Source organism: Chiloscyllium punctatum, chromosome 12, assembly GCF_047496795.1.
Source record: "Chiloscyllium punctatum isolate Juve2018m chromosome 12, sChiPun1.3, whole genome shotgun sequence".
In the NCBI taxonomy this organism is placed as follows: Eukaryota; Metazoa; Chordata; class Chondrichthyes; order Orectolobiformes; family Hemiscylliidae; genus Chiloscyllium; species Chiloscyllium punctatum.
In genome coordinates this window covers 71,692,726-71,708,732 of record NC_092750.1, presented here as the reverse complement: position 1 = coordinate 71,708,732, position 16,007 = coordinate 71,692,726, and the positions used below count along the sequence as shown (strand labels likewise).

Below are 16,007 nucleotides of genomic sequence, written 5' to 3'. Positions count from 1 at the left end.
CCATTCCTCATCAAACGTCCTTTCTGCCACTGTAATACTGTCCTTGACAGACAATGCTACACTTCCCCTTCATTTTCCACCTTCCCTGTTCTTACTAAAACATCTAAACCCCAGAATCTGCAGCAACCATTTCTGTCCCTGTTCTGTCCGTGTCTCCGAAATGGCGGCAACATTGAAATCCCAGGTACCAATCCATGCTGCAAAATAATTCCGGGTGCTCCTGGTGTTGACAGACACACTTCAAACCAGCTTCCTGCCTGCCGGTACACTCGTGCGACCTTGAAACTTTATTTATGATCTCACTATTCTCTATCTCCTGTACACTGGAGCTACAATTCAGGTTCCCATCCTGCTGCTGAATTGGTTTAAGCCCTCCCGAAGAGCATTAGCAACTTCCTCCCTCCCCCGGATATTGGGTGCCTCTCTGGTTCAGGTGTAGACCATCCTGTTTGTAGAGGTCCCACCTACCACAGAATGAGCTTCAATTATCCAGACATCTGAATCCCTCCCTCCTACACCATCCCTGTAGCCACGTGTTCAACTCCTCTCTCTCCCTGTTCCTCGCCTGGCTACCATGTGGCACGGGTAACAAACCAGAGATAACAGCTCTGTTTGTGCTAGCTCTAAGCTTCCACCCTAGCTCCCTGAATTTTTGCCTTAAATGTCAGCACCATTGAATGTCAAGCCATGATGTTTAGATTTCCTCGTGTTGGAGATGGTTATTACAGGACCTGGCATTTGTGTGGCCTGAATGTTGCTTTCACTTTATCAGTTCAAGACTGGATATCATCCAGAACCTTCAGCGTTTCAGTGTCTGAGAGGTCATGAATGTTGCTGAACAATCATCAACAAATATCTCCACTTCTGACCTTATGATGAAAGGAAGGTCATTGGTGAAGCAGCTGAAGGTGATTGGGCCTTGAACACCACCCTGATAAATAACAACAGAGGTATCCTGTTATGACTGCTTTTTAAACAGCCACAATGGAGAGGCAGGAGGCTGGGAGAACACAGTAAGCCAGGCAGCATCGCGAGGTGCAGAAGTGAGTGTAGGAGATAAACATACATATGACGAATTGATGGACAGTTTTTCTCTTTAGTTGTCTAGGCTGCAATGAGGTCAGGAGCTGAGTGGCTGTGGTTCAGTCCAAAACAGGCATTAGCGAACAGGTTACTGCTAAGCAAGTGCTGCTTCATAGCACTGTTGATAACACTTCCTTTCTTTTACTGAGGATCGGGAGTAAACTGACGGGGGAAGTAATTGGCTTGGTTGGATTTGCTGTACTTTTCATGTAGAAGACATGCCTGGGCAATTTTCCATATTGTCAAACAGATGTCAGTGTTGTAGTTGTACTGGAACAGCTTGACCAGTGGTATGGCTGATCTGGAGGTCATATCTTCAGTACTAGTACTGGAATATTTTCAGGGCTGTAGCTTTTTTAGAACTCTGTTTTTTAATCACTCAGAAGAGAATAGCCACTCTGTGTGAAAACCTGAGCAAAGCGAAGGTGAGCTTTTGTCACGATGCCTCCTCTGTTTCTCAAATTGGCGACTAGAGGTGTTTTGGAACTTAGTATCTGCCTCTTCATTGAGTGGAGAGGGGAAGTGGTTTGATCTTTAACAGAATGGGGAAAATGCAAATAAATGGCAATGGAGTCAATGGATCCAAATCTACTGCAAAAGAAGTTAATTAATAAACTGCAGACAAACACTGAAGGCATGATGCAACAAAATTGTGAAAAGCATTCTCACAGAGTCTCAGAGTTCAGAGCAATCAGCAGAGTAACATCGATAACCACCGACAGTTTTACAAAATGAAATCTTTCTGTGTCCTGATCTTTGTTTTAAGCAGTGAGCTTGTGGTTGGTAAGTGAACGGAAAGCTAAGGAGCTCAACTGGTAGAATGGATTGCCTTTATGGCAAAGAGTAATGATACTTCTCGAATTATGTGTTGAGATAGCCGATCTCTTTATAGTAAGACCTCAAGCTGATATGCCATTGCTGAGTTTACAGTAAATTATATTGCATGCTCTTTCATGCTAAGTGCATTGTAAAGTAGAATGTGGTTAACTCTTTCTGAAAGTATTTTGACAGGGTAGTATTGTGTTGGGCCGGCAGCTTAAATCCACATGTCGGACCACTCTGGGCCCTGTTTCTTTCCACTAAACGTAAAAAGCTGCAGCTTTGGGTAGAGTCTGACACCTAGGAAGGAGAGAGCACAAGAGCCATATCAGAAGAAGAGGATGTCCCTATTTTGTCCTCGTCCAACACTTTATAACATTGGATCCACAGGTCTGTTGCCATTTTTCACTAGGTCGTCCCTGAGGAATAGATAATGGTCAGTCGAGAGAGAACACATGGGAGTAAGAGCTCCTGCATTGGCCTTTAGATTTGGAAGGTTGGAGAAAGGAAAGAGTGATTTTTTTCACCTTTTAGCTGCTGACCCACCCGGTTTCAGATTATGAGATAGTGGACTAAAACTAGCCCCCACACTGTCTACTATACTGACAAAACAGGGCAGTTATGTTTAACTGGGCCTGTGTTTTTAAACTTAAAGTTTATGGTGTATTACTTTTATCTTTGGATCATTGATAGTTTAATTGCTGTTCACGAGGCACTTTTTAGCTACCAACCAAAGTGTACCTGCGTAGAATGACTGGCAGCGTCGATTGGGTCAAAAAGAAATCTATGATACTTGAAAGCTGACAGGAATACATTCAGGTTTTGAGTCACAGTGCCAGTGCAAGTACAACAACAAGTTGTATTTATATAGAAAAATGTGCCAAAGCACTTCATAGACACATAATCGGACAAAATCTGCCACTGAGTAATACAGGATACATTAAGACAGCTAGCCCAATGATGTGGGTTTTAAAGTATGCCTTTTAAAAAATTGAGAGACTGAAGATCAATTCAGAGTTTCAGGCAGCTAAATGAGGAAGTTAAAACCAAGTATGCACAAAACACTAGAACTGGAGCAATCATTAAATTCTTGAGGTTGGTGAATTGTATGTGATTAGACACTTGGAAGGATCTGAAAACAAGGCTGAAAAATTAAATTTCAGATGCTGCTGGATTGTAAGCCAGTGTAGGGTCAGCAAACTCAGGAGTGTTGATTGGAACATAATGTGGGGTAGGATGCTGGAAGTAAAGATTTTCATGAGCTCAGATTTATGGTGAGTGGGTGATTAGCCAGGAGAACATTGGAGTAATTGAGTCCAGAGGTAACAAATGCTTGATTGAGATCGGAGGGTTGGGTGGATGTCTGCAATGTGATGAAAGGGGATTGCATGATCTTTCTGTTGGCAAGATATGAAGTCAGGAACTCAGCCCAGGATCGAGGAGGACATTTTGGATACTCAACCTCAGTTAAAATTAATTGGGAAGAAGGACAGAGTTGACAATGAAAAAATGGAGTTTCTGATGGGATCTGCTTCTGTCTTGCCAATATTTAATTGGAGAAAATTTGTCCTCATCCAGTATTGTGTAACAGATAAGAAGGAAGCCAAATCAGAGATACTAGAAGAGTTGAAAGTAGTGTTGGAAAGATAACACTGAGATAGACACGGTGTATGTGAAACATGATGTGTTTTTGATGATGTAGCAGATATAGGATGGCACAATGGCTCAGTGGTTAGCACTGCAGCCTCACAGCAACAGGATCCCAGGTTCGATTCCAGCCTCTGGTGACTGTCTGTGTGGAGTTTGCACGTTCTCCCTGTGTTTGCGTGGGTTTCCTCCCACAGTCCAAAAATGTTCAGGTCAGGTGAATTAGCCAATGCTAAATTGCCCGTAGTGTTAGGTGCATTAGTCAGAGGGAAATGGGTCTGGGTGGGTTACTCTTTGGAGGGTCGGTGTGGACTGGTTGGGCTGAAGGGCCTGTTTCCACACTGTAGGGAATCTAAAAAAAATATAGATAGTAGATGTAGGAAATGGGAGGGACCCTAAAATTAATGTGGAAAGCAGAAGAGAAGTCATTTTAGAAAACCTCGGACTCTGGCCACAACAGGATAGAGAAGAGTAAAAGCACTTAAGGCAGTCCCATCAAATTAAATTCAGGGCAATTGTGGAAGGATAGAAGCTGATGCAAAAGGAAGAAATTATTGGAAGGCTGGGTGTGCAGGAGAAATTGTTCTGTCAGGTCATTGGAGCCATCAGTTGAGCAACAGTTAACAGGAAATGGTGAAATGATGTGATGTCATAGGGAAAAGACTGGGTCGATTAAAAATAAACTATTTCCACTGGTGAAAGATTCTAGAACCAGGGAACATAGTCAAAGAATTATGGCTAGGCCATTCGGGAGAGATGTTAGAAAATACTTCTACACATAAAGTGTAGTGAACGTTTGGAACTCTCTTGCGCAAATATTCAACTGTTAAATCTGAGATAGACAATTTTTTATTAAATAAATATATTAAGAGATGTGGGCCCAAGGCAGGCATATGGTGTTAGGCCACAGATCAACCATGATCTTCTTGAATGGTGGAACTGGCTAAAGGAGTTCATCTCTTCCTATGAATGGAGCCGCTGAGGCATACACTCTACAATTTATCCACACCCACTTCTGGAAAAAAATAGCCCTGTAGCCTTGAGCAGCTCAGATCCCCAATTCTGACCTGAAAGAGAAGAACTAAAAGTAAAAATAAAATAGGATGGCATGATAGCTCAGTGATTAGCATTGCTGTCTTACACTGCCAGGGAGCTGAGGTCTGTTTGTTTCCAGTTAACATCATTGTATGTTCATGACATCAATTCACTTTACAGTTGATCATGGGCAGTTTAACTCTTGGTCAATTTTATTGTCAAATTAATTAAACAAAAAACACAATGAAAACTTGGAAAATTTTTCAATGAAATATGTATCTTTTCCAATCGGTCAGCTCTTTATCTGAAACCTTTGGTTTATCTAATTCTTGCTTGATTTACTTAATCAAGGACATCTGAGAACACTTATTTTATAACCTAGATAGCTATTACTGTCCAAAGCCAAGATTCTCTAAATCTTATATCTTTGAAGTGAATGCACATTTTAGCACGTCAAGCTATATTTAACTATAAGTCGATGTTTGATTTGAAATGTAATATGATCCAGGCCTTATTGAAAGTAGATTGAATAGGGCAGTACATGAGAGTCATACTGTATCTATGTCTTACCCACAGCAGCAAGATGGCAGATGAGCAACAGTGATTAGTTCCTGTATCCACTTCCTGTAAGAAACTCAGTTACCTTTGTAAAAGCTACATTGTCACAAAGAAGCATGCTGCTTTTCTAATGTCAATTCAATTTAGTTTTCTACACTATTATTTCTATTGACTGGATTAGTTTCCTATAAACCATACAACCTACATTTTTCATTATCAAGTTCATGCTTTCTTATGTCTTCCTCTCTGAAATTCTCTTATTTCTTTCCTCCATTGCCTACTTCTCTCTCTGGATTTTATATTCAAAGGCTTTTCAGACTGAAGGCCTATGACCAGTGGTGTGTCACAAGGATCGGTGTTGGGTCCACTACTTTCGTCATTTATATGAATAATTTGAATGTGAACATAGGAGGTTTAGTTAGTAAGTTTACAGATTACACCAAAATTGGAGATGTAATGGACAGTGAAGGAGGTTACCTCAGATTACAACAGGATCTTGACCAGATGGATCAATGGGCTGAGGAATGGCAGATCGAGTTTAATCTAGATAAATGTGAGGTGCTGCATTTTGGAAAGGCAAATCAGAGCAGGATTTATACAATTAATGGTAAGGTGCTGGAGAGTGTTACTGAACAAACAGACCTTGGAGTGCAGGTTCATAGTTCCTTGAATGCAGTCACTGGTAACTAGGATAGTGAAGAAGGCGTTTGGTATGCTTACCTTTATTGGTCAGAGCATTGAGTATAGGAGTTGGGAGGTCATGTTGCGGCTGTATAGGACATTGGTTGGGCCACTTTTGGAATATTGTGTGTAATTCTGGTTTCCTTCCTATCGGAAGAATGTTGTGAAACTTGGAAGGGTTCAGAAAAGATTTACAAGGACGCCGCCAGGGTTGAAGGATTTGAGCTATAGGGAGACGTTGAACAGGCTGGGGTTGTTTTCCCTGGAGAGTCTGAGCTTAAGGGGTAACATTATAGGGGTTTATAAAAGCATGAGGGCTATGGATAGGATAAATAGACAAAATCCTTGCCATGGGGTGAGGGAGTCCAGAATGAGGGGGCATAGGTTTAGGGTGAGAGGGGAAAGATATAAAAGAGACCGAAGAGGCAACTTTTTCACAGAGAGGGTGGTACCGTGCATGGAATGAGCTGCCAGAGGAAGTGGTGGAGGCTGGTACAATTGTAACATTTAAAAGCCAACTGGATGGGTATATGAATAGGAAGGGTTTAGAGAAATATGGACCAAGTGCTGGCAAATGGGACTAGATTAGGATAGAATATCTGGTTGGCATGGACAAGTTGGACCGAAGGGTCTGTTTCTGTGCTGTACATCTCTATGAATCTATGACTGTAATTGACATCCAGTTTCAAATTCAAGTTTTCTCCTTTTTTCCTTTTCTGTTTCAAGCTGCTTCATCTGCAACTCAAGTTGTGTTCCGTCTCAGTTAGATTCCTCGATCCAAAATGCTGTGCTATTATCTCAACTGTCACTACTTTATCAGCCTTTGCTTTTAACTCCAAATTATCTGCTAATGTGTTAGCCCAGTCTTAATTAGTATTTCAGAGATAAACCTTCCCTCTCCAGAAACACTGTGGCAACAGGCAGGGCAAGTTCAGCTTTCAGTATACATATTAAATGCATGTAGGTTATGATGGAGATCACACCTGGATATTGCGTCCCAGTTCTGGTCACCGCACTGTAGGAAAAGTGTGATTGCGCTGGAGAGGGTGGAGAAGAGATTCACCAGGAGGTTGCCTCGGCTGCAGTCTTTTAGCTATGAAGAGAGACTAGATAGGGGTTGTTTTCCTTAGAGCAGCAAAGGCTGTCAGGCAATTAGATTAAAGTATAAAAAGTTCTGAAGAGTATTGATAAGGTAGGTGGAGAGAATCCTCTAAAATTCTTCTTAATTTTGGTGTTACATTGGCACCCCTTATTTCCAAGACTGTGCCCTCTCAGCAATTCCCAGTAGTCACATCTGTGAATGGATTTCAGTCCCAAAAGAACCCTAAATTATAATAAATTGTAGACAAAGCTGCAAAATTTATATTATAATCTGGCTAGGGACCAATAATTTTTATTTTAAAGTGGAGCAGTTAGAGATCCATGGACTGACTTAACATCGAGACAGTGACCCTCCCACTTTCTCAGCTCCTTGGGCCTTATTCTGACTCCTGACTGTAATATTTATCTGCCGACCAATTTTTAGGTTAAAAATTGCACAACACCAGGTTATAGTCCAACAGGTTTATTTGGAAGTACTAGCTTTCAGAGCACTGCTCCTTTATCAGATAACTCGTGACCTGATGAAGGAGCTCTGCTGTGAAAGCTAGTGCTTCCAAATAAAACTGTTGGACTATAACCTGGTGCTGTGTGATTTTTTAACTTTGTCCACTCCAGTCCAATACCAGCACTTCATGGCTACTAATTTCCAGAATAACTTCAATTCTAACAATATAGAGTCATCCAACTGCTTTTGATTCCTGACTGAGTCCCTTACACAGAATCTATGTAATTCAGTTGCCTTCCAGCGAATGATTAACTGCTTCAGTCCTAACTCCTATACCTCTGTCTCTGTCTGTCAGGGGGACCTTGGAGAATGTGAGTTCCCTGACTGATGCTGTTAATCTGGTCCAACCAGGGAGCACCGGCTGACAGATAAAAACAGGAGTGTCAGACATCTTGTTACTTTGAGAGCCTGGCTCTGAGGGAGCTGGATCAGTGAAGGTCTTTCCATGTATAAATAAAGGGTGACTTGGTGACAGCAAACTGGCCTCTGTGGTTATTTCAGACGTTCCACTAGCCAGCGAGATTGGGAGTGCAGGATTTACTTCCTTATTTTCCTTCTCAGCCACTCCTCCGCCTCATCGTTAAGGCATCGTTCCTCGAAGCAGGTTGTAGCTTGAGTTGTCACCTCTTGGAATGGTTCAGAGTGAGTTCCTCTGAATTATTAATCTGAATGCTGTCATACTTAACGAGCGTTTCGGAGCATCTTTGTTTCGTTTTCCCCAGGGACACTGGCCCTTTTCAAAGTTGAGAGAACAGAACCTGGTGGGGGAGATACATTTTAGCCATCTGAGCTCGGTTTCCAGCCCGTCTTAGTTGGTTTATCATGGATTTTGCCTGAAAGCTGTAGAGCTGGCTTCTAGAAGGCTTTTTCCAGGCATCCCATTGAATCTGAGGAATGTGGAATTGCTGGTGGAATTTCCCTAGTTCTTTTATATATCTCTGGTACAAATGGTCCAATTCTCACTGCAGTACAAGAGTGTGGTAATGATGTCAGTTCCTGTTGACCCTAAAAATTACACAACACCAGGTTATAGTCCAACAGGTTTATTTGGAAGTGCTAGCTTTCAGAGCATTGCTCCTTTATCAGGTTCCTACTAGGGCTCCTTTATCGTCTTTATGTCTTTATCATCAAACACTCTGCCATTTTTTGGAGAAGACTGAGCTGGTGCAGTTGATCCAATGTTGAGGTAAAAACAATGACTGCAGATGCTGGAAACCAGATTCTGGATTAGTAGTGCTGGAAGAGCACAGCAGTTCAGGCAGCATCCAAGGAGCAGCGATATCGATGTTTGGGGCAAAAGCCCTTCATCAGGAATAAAGGCAGTAGGCCTGAAGCATGGAGAGATAAGCTAGAGGAGGGTGGGGTTGGGGAGAAAGTAGCATAGAGTACAATGGGTGAGTGGGGGAGGGGATGAAGGTGATGGGTCAGGGGGGAGAGGGTGGAGTGGATAGGCGGAAAAGAAGATAGGCAGGTCGGACAAGTCCGGACAAGTCATGGGGACAGTGCTGAGCTGGAAGTTTGGAACTAGGGTGAGGTGGGGGAAGGGGAAATGAGGAAACTGTTGAAGTCCACATTGATGCCCTGGGGTTGAAGTGTTCCGAGGCGGAAGATGAGGCGTTCTTCCTCCAGGCGTCTGGTGGTGAGGGAGCGGCGGTGAAGGAGGCCCAGGACCTCCATGTCCTCGGCAGAGTGGGAGGGGGAGTTGAAACATTGGGCCACAGGGCAGTGTGGTTGATTGGTGCGGTTGTCCCGGAGATGTTCCCTAAAGCGCTCTGCTAGGAGGCGCCCAGTCTCCCCAGTGTAGAGGAGACCGCATCGGGAGCAACGGATACAATAAATGATATTAGTGGATGTGCAAGTAAAGCTTTGATGGATGTGGAAGGCTCCTTTAGGGCCTTGGATAGAGGTGAGGGAGGAGGTGTGGGTGCAGGTTTTACAGTGATCCAATGTTGAATATCAACATAAGATCCTTTCAACACATGGTAAAAGCAAGAAGACACCTGGTCAGGTAATGCTTGACATGTAGGGATGCTCCTCAAACAATAAGCTCCAGCTTCAGGCTAGTTCTGGGAAAAGCAAGCTGCAGAAAACAGACCTAAGTACGAGCTTTATTTGCTTCATGTGATTCTAGAAGCAAGAAGTCCCTAAATCCAAGTAAACTTCATTGGTGCTGGTCTTCTAAAAATTGAACAATTATTAGCTTTAAGAATTTGATGAAGAGACTGTCCCATCTTCACACTGAGGATATTAACGAGCCTGTTTCATAGCACTACTGCTGTGCTAAGTGGGATAGATTCAGAACGATCCAGCAGCTCAAAACAGGGAATTGCATGAAGCTCTGTAGACATCAATGGCAGAGTTGTATTCCGATTCAATCTGTAACCTCATGGCCTGTGATATCCTTCAATCTATCATTGTTATCAAGCTAAGTGACCAGGCCTTGCTCAGTGACTGTTAAGTGAGCATGCAGGAGCATTACAATGAGTACCTAAAAATGAGAAGCCAATCTGCTGAAGCTATAACACAGGACTACTTGGATGCTAAACAGTTAACATACAACATAGCCAAGTGATCCCAGAACCAATGGATCAGATCAAAGCTCTGCAATTCGGAAATTGTGAATGGCTGTTGGCCAGTTAAACAACTATTAGGAAGAGGAGGCTCTGCACACATCCCCATTCTTAATGGTTCTCGTGCATCAGTGCAAAATTGAAGCAACCATCTTTTGGCAGATGTACCAAATAGATTCAGAACATCCTTGAGAAGCTCAGCAAGTCTTGCAGCATCTGTGGAGAGAGAAATAGAAACAGTTTCGAGTCAAGTATAACTCTTCTTCAGAACTGATGGCTGGAAAATGGTGCTTTTTATCCTGCAGACAGAGGGGACGGTGAAGTGAGTGGAACAGATTGTGAGTAAGCCTAGAGCAAAAGACAAAGGGAATGCTAATGTTGGTGGAGGGAAATGTAAATAAAAAGGTAAAAAGGGAGAAACTAGGCCCACTCCACTCAGAGCAAGACAGCAAGAAATAAACAAGACACAGCCACGTTGTGGATGGAGGTTTCTAATCAAAATGGAGGAAAGAGGCCATGCTATGAAGTTGTTAAAGTAAACATTGGATCCTAGAGGCTCTGAAGTGCCTCAATGGAGGTGTGTTCCTCAAGGTTGTGTTGAGCCTTATTGGAATGGTGCAACAGATCTACGATGAAAATTTTAGAATGAGAGCAAGATGATTTGTTGAAATGGCAAGTAACTGAACGGTCAGGGCCCTTCTGACTGACTACCATTTTTCAGCACCTTTCAGTTCTGACGAAGCATCATATTCAACTTGAAATGTTAACTCTCTTTTTCCTATCTCCACAGATGCCACTGGACAGGCTGAGTTTCTCCAGCAATTTCTGTTTATATCTCAAATATCCAGAATTTGCAGTATTTTGCTTTATTTATGATCTGAAAGCAGATCACTCTCTGCTTCTAGCATCACAGGTAGCAGACCTCAGTCAATTTGATTCGTTCACTATGATACAAGGAATCAAGATCAAGTTACCGGAAACTGCAAAATGAGTGGATTCTGACAACATCATGGCAGTACTAACAAACATTTGGGCTCCAGAGTTGACCATGGCCATACCTAAACTGTTCCAGTACAGCCAGAAGACAGCCTGAAAATGTAGACAATTACGCAGGAAATCTTGCTCACAGAAAGCAGCAGAAATCCAATCTGACTAATTACCATCCTGTCAGTGATCACCAATGTAATGGAAGGTGTCACTTATAATGCTAGCAAGCAGCACTCACTGTCTTGGACCAAACATGGATGAAAGAACTGTATTTCAGAGGAGAGGTCACAGTGACTGGCTTAGAAATCAAGAACACATTTTGATGAGTTAACGTCAAGGATCCCCAGCAAAAATTGAAGCTAGTGTGTATCGGTGAAAACCTGTTTACTGGTTGGAATCATACCTAACACAAAGAAAAATGGTTATAGTTATGGGAGGATGATCATCTCAGTCACTGAGCATCACTGCAGGAGTTGTCAGGGTAGGATATTAAGCTCAATCAGATCAGCAACTCCATTAGTTATTTTTCCTTGATCATCAGAGATTGGATCCAAAACCCATCCATCTGCTTAGAAATACACACACTTCACCACCAACATACGATGGCAGCAGGTTGTACCATCTACAGGATGCACTGTGGCAATTCGCCAAGGCTCCTTGAATAGCACCTTTCAAAGCCTTGACCTTGATCACCTAGAAAATAGCAAGGGCAACTAATAAATAGAGAGGTGGGACATACCATAGGCGCTTCACTGGAGACTCTCACTGATGATGCTACCTAGTCATGGTGATGAAACGTCTGAAAACAAACCTTACAGTTCAGCAAGCTAACTTACATACCATCAAGCTGGGCTACAAATCTCAAAGATCACTAGGACAACAGATGCATGGGAACACCACCACATCAAAATTCTCTGCCAGGCCATATGCCATCCTGACTTAGAACTATATCCCTTGGAACGATTACACTTCACTGTTGCTGGAAATCAAAATCCAGGACTTCCCTCCCTAACAACACTTTGGGTGTCCCTACACCACAGGACTGCAGTGATTCAAGAAAGCAGGTCACTACTACTCTCTCCAGAGCAATTAAGGATGAGTATTAAATAGTAATGCCATCCATAATCCCAAGAACAAATTAGAAAAAGGTTAGTTTGGGAGGCAAAGTGTATTTTGTGGGGATTGCAAGTTCTTCAGTGCTTTAGATTGTACAATTACAGCAGTTTTACAGGTTTGCTTTAAATGTGATCATAGTTATTTCTAATTTTAAAAAAAAGTTGGCGTCAAGTATGAAAATTGGTGTGACCACAAAGTTTTCTAGATGAGAAATGAGATATTTCTGAAAAGAAAGTGCTGGGAGGCTGTTAACAATCACATCCTGAACACTTCTTCCCATGGTCAACAAGTTGCTGAATAGGACTTGAACCCAGAGTATCTGGCATGAAGATAGTATCCCTATCTCCTGAGCAACAGACCCGCTTTCATTATGATAATGCTTATATCTGAGTGATTTAGTTTGTAGTTATAGTGAACACTGGAGGGGAGTAAACACTGTGGTCTTCTCTTGTACCGTATTTGTTATTTTTGACAAAATAATCTGGAGGGTAAGGAAACATAAGCAGCTAGTTTTTAATAATATCAGTTTGCGTAGTTATTCAAATGTATAATTGAATAATATAAGTTGTAATGGTTTGAGGTATTTCGAAGGCCTGACCTTGATGCATGTCATTGATCTGACTGTGGTGAACTCAGGAAGTCAAACTCCACTGAAGTGTGTCGCTGATAGCATTTCATGATTTGCTGGATTTGTGTTTGCTGCTGAAATATGTAGGGTAGATATTGCTGTTGATAAATAGGTTTGATGACAGATCATGTTTGTTGTTACTTTTTGGAGTTTGACCATGCGAACACAAGATTCCACCAGTAAATATCCCCACAATTTGGAGATCGGTTGACTAACAGCTCCAAGGTTGTTTTACAAGATTGTAAACAGAATAAATCAATATTTAGTCAGTTAACCCCTAAATTTAGCAGTGGCTCAAACATGAAACCATCCAAAGACCTCTCTGTTGCTTGTGCAGAATTTGAATATTGCTGAAAAGACAGAATGGTTGCCAAAACTCAATCAAAGCAACTTATACTACAGGAGAAAAAGATCGCTTCTTGTGTTAACTCTTACAAGTACATGCACTGTCCTTAGCTGCTTCTGTTCTGGGCAAGGTAAAACACCTTGTCATGGGCTTAGATGATTAGATTAGATTAGATTACTAACAGTGTGGAAACAGGCCCTTCGGCCCAACAAGTCCACACCGCCCCGCCGAAGCGTAACCCACCCATACCCCTACATCTACATCTATCCCTTACCTAACACTATGGGCAATTTAGCATGGCCAATTCACCTGACCTGCACATCTTTGGACTGTGGGAGGAAACCGGAGCACCCGGAGGAAACCCACGCAGACACGGGGAGAACGTGCAAACTCCACACAGTCAGTCGCCTGAGGCGGGAATTGAACCCGGGTCTCTGGCGCTGTGAGGCAGCAGTGCTAACCACTGTGCCACCGTGCCGCCCACAATGTTATCTGGTCCTAGGTCACTAGTAATGTGGCAATACTGTTTTCTTTTGTAAATGGTTCCTGTATGAATAATTTTCTAATTTGCTAATTAATACATCCAGCACACAATGTTTGCTGTAGATTCTGGTCTATGCATTGCCCTTGATCAGAAGCAAAGACTGATTCCAGAGAGGAGCGTTGGTCCTTCGCTGCCTATCCAAACCTTAATGGACAGGTAAAGTTACGGAGCTTCCATTTGTCCCATTTGAGTTAAATCCATCACCTTTTTCTTTTTTTAGGTCAGCGAAGTCCTCTGAATGACTACCACCGCTCCAAAGGTGTGCAATTACACCGTCCATCTTATTGGGCACAAGAGATGCCTTTCTCAGAAGAGGATTGTGCCATTCACTGTACCAGAACACTCTCATGCAGGTAGATAGCTCTTATGAATTGGTGCCCTTCTCAGTTATTTGCTCTCCACCTTGTCCTTGCACCCCAGTTATGGCTGGTATTTCTGGAGCTAGCGCTTGGTTGACCAAATGGGCTTCGTTCTTGATGTGATACGACTTCTACCTGATACAGAGACATAAAGTTGGAAAGCAGCTGATTTTTTTTTGTACAGGAGTATTTATTGAAGTTGCCCCTCAGCAAATGGACATGGGCTGAGGCTGGACTCAGAGTCGCAGCCTCTTGTGTTGCTACCTGAAAATACTAAAATTGTCTGAAAATTTTGATAATGACGCTGAGTTCTTTGATCAACTGCCCTTTCTTCCAAACTTCTTAAGCTCAAAACTTATCCAAATCTCTGCTGCCCTATCATGCTAACTTTCATTTTCTATTCACTCCTCATCTCAGTGTTTACCGACTTGCACTGCCTAAATTTAATACATCTTTTTCAATTACTTCATGACCTTGCCCTTCCTAGTAATCTCAATAATCTCCTCCAGCCTGATAATGCAGTGAGCTCTCTGCAACATTCCTCCAACTTTGGCCTCTTGTCCATTTCCACTTTTCTTTTGACAGCTGTATGTTCAGTTGCACTGCCCTGAGGCTTTGTCATTTACCCCCTAAACTTGTCTGACTCTCTAATCTTGTTTTCTCTGCTCCGTTTGGACCTTCTTTAAAACCAGTTAAGCTTCTGGTCACCTCTCCTCATATCTCCTCATGTATCTTGCTGTCGATTTTTTTCCTTGTCCACACTCCTCTGTAGGAGCAGATTCTAAGCAATTTTGGAAAGGAAGTTGGACATTTATTAGTAATGGAGGAAGTTGTAGTGCTATGGGGCATAGAAAGCAGCCAGATGTGATGGAAAAGCTGGGGCCCCTTTCTGCACTGTATGATTCTGTGAAGCATGTTTTGCAATGTTAATGGAGCTATACGAATGCAATTTTTTGTTGTAATGACACCACCAGAACTTTCCTGGGTCTAGCTTTCTTTGGGATCATTAGTCTTGACAACAATCCACCTGAGATAACCCCACCTATCACTGAGGTGAAAGTGTTTGGGTGTCATAGGAGAGCAATGATCTGCTTTCCTTGTCCTGACACTTCAGCTTAGAGCATTCCCACTGGGATGCCCTTGACGCAGGTACAGTTTCTGGGACAAAATAAGGAAAGATGACCCACAGAGAGGCTTGGGGAGAACAGAAGGAACAAAATGGTGAACGTGGAAGCGGCCTAAGTACACTTACTATGTCATTTTATGACCTTTCCATGTTGTGTCCATCAAACCTGCTGGTCCTTAGCAATTATGGATGCCTTGTTTCCTTGCCTTGGGTTACACCTGTGTCATATATCTCTTTCCTGTTGACTGCATTCATTAAGTTCCCAACAACTTCTGAAAGACGCTGGCTCTGAAAACTTTAAGATCACATTTGTCTATGCTCTCTATTGTCGGTTGTAACAAAGACTTGGAACACTGGCCAATGGACGCTGTTTAATCCCTCAAGCTTATTCTGTCATTTCGCGACCATGGAATCATAGGATTTTTACTCCACTGATGGAGAAATTCAGCCCTTCATTATGTCTGTTCGAAAAAAGATCTGTTTTTCCATTTACCCAGTTTGGTTTTGTAGTCTTTAAAATCCCTGCCTAACAAAACAGCAGCAATACAGTTTTTAGCTTTTCAACTGGCTCCCAGCTTCAACACTTTTTGAAAGTATTCTGTGACCTTTGCATGAAGATATGTTTTCTGATATTGCCTCTGCCTGCCCCTAACTCTACATTCAATGCTATATCCCCTTGTCTGGACACTCAGCTTGGGAAATGCTTTCCTTATATGCACCTTTTCACGTCTGTTATTTTAAATCTCTCAATTAGATCATCCCTTAATTGTCTGGAGTTAAGAGAATGCCAGAGTAGTGTATTTGCCCTGAACTACTGAATCCTTCTGATGAATTTGTGTTGAACCCCCTGTCAGGACAATACATTGTCCCAGAGCTGCCCAGAACTGTATCCAGTTCTCTAA

General features: G+C 42.4%; 1 protein-coding gene across 3 annotated transcripts in view; it reads left to right on the top strand.

The window, feature by feature from the left end:
• The first annotated feature begins 1,741 nt into the window (after positions 1-1,741).
• mst1 (macrophage stimulating 1) overlaps positions 1,742-16,007 on the top strand; it is a 76,537-nt gene continuing 62,271 nt past the window's right edge. For 2 of the 3 annotated variants that reach the window (XM_072582754.1, XM_072582752.1), the window contains exons 1-2: positions 1,742-1,866; positions 13,841-13,973. In XM_072582754.1, coding sequence (XP_072438855.1) covers positions 1,815-1,866; positions 13,841-13,973 — 185 coding nt within the window. In that variant the 5' untranslated portion in view covers positions 1,742-1,814. The remainder of the gene's footprint in view (positions 1,867-13,840; positions 13,974-16,007) is intronic. The other variant, XM_072582755.1, reaches the window with a different exon arrangement.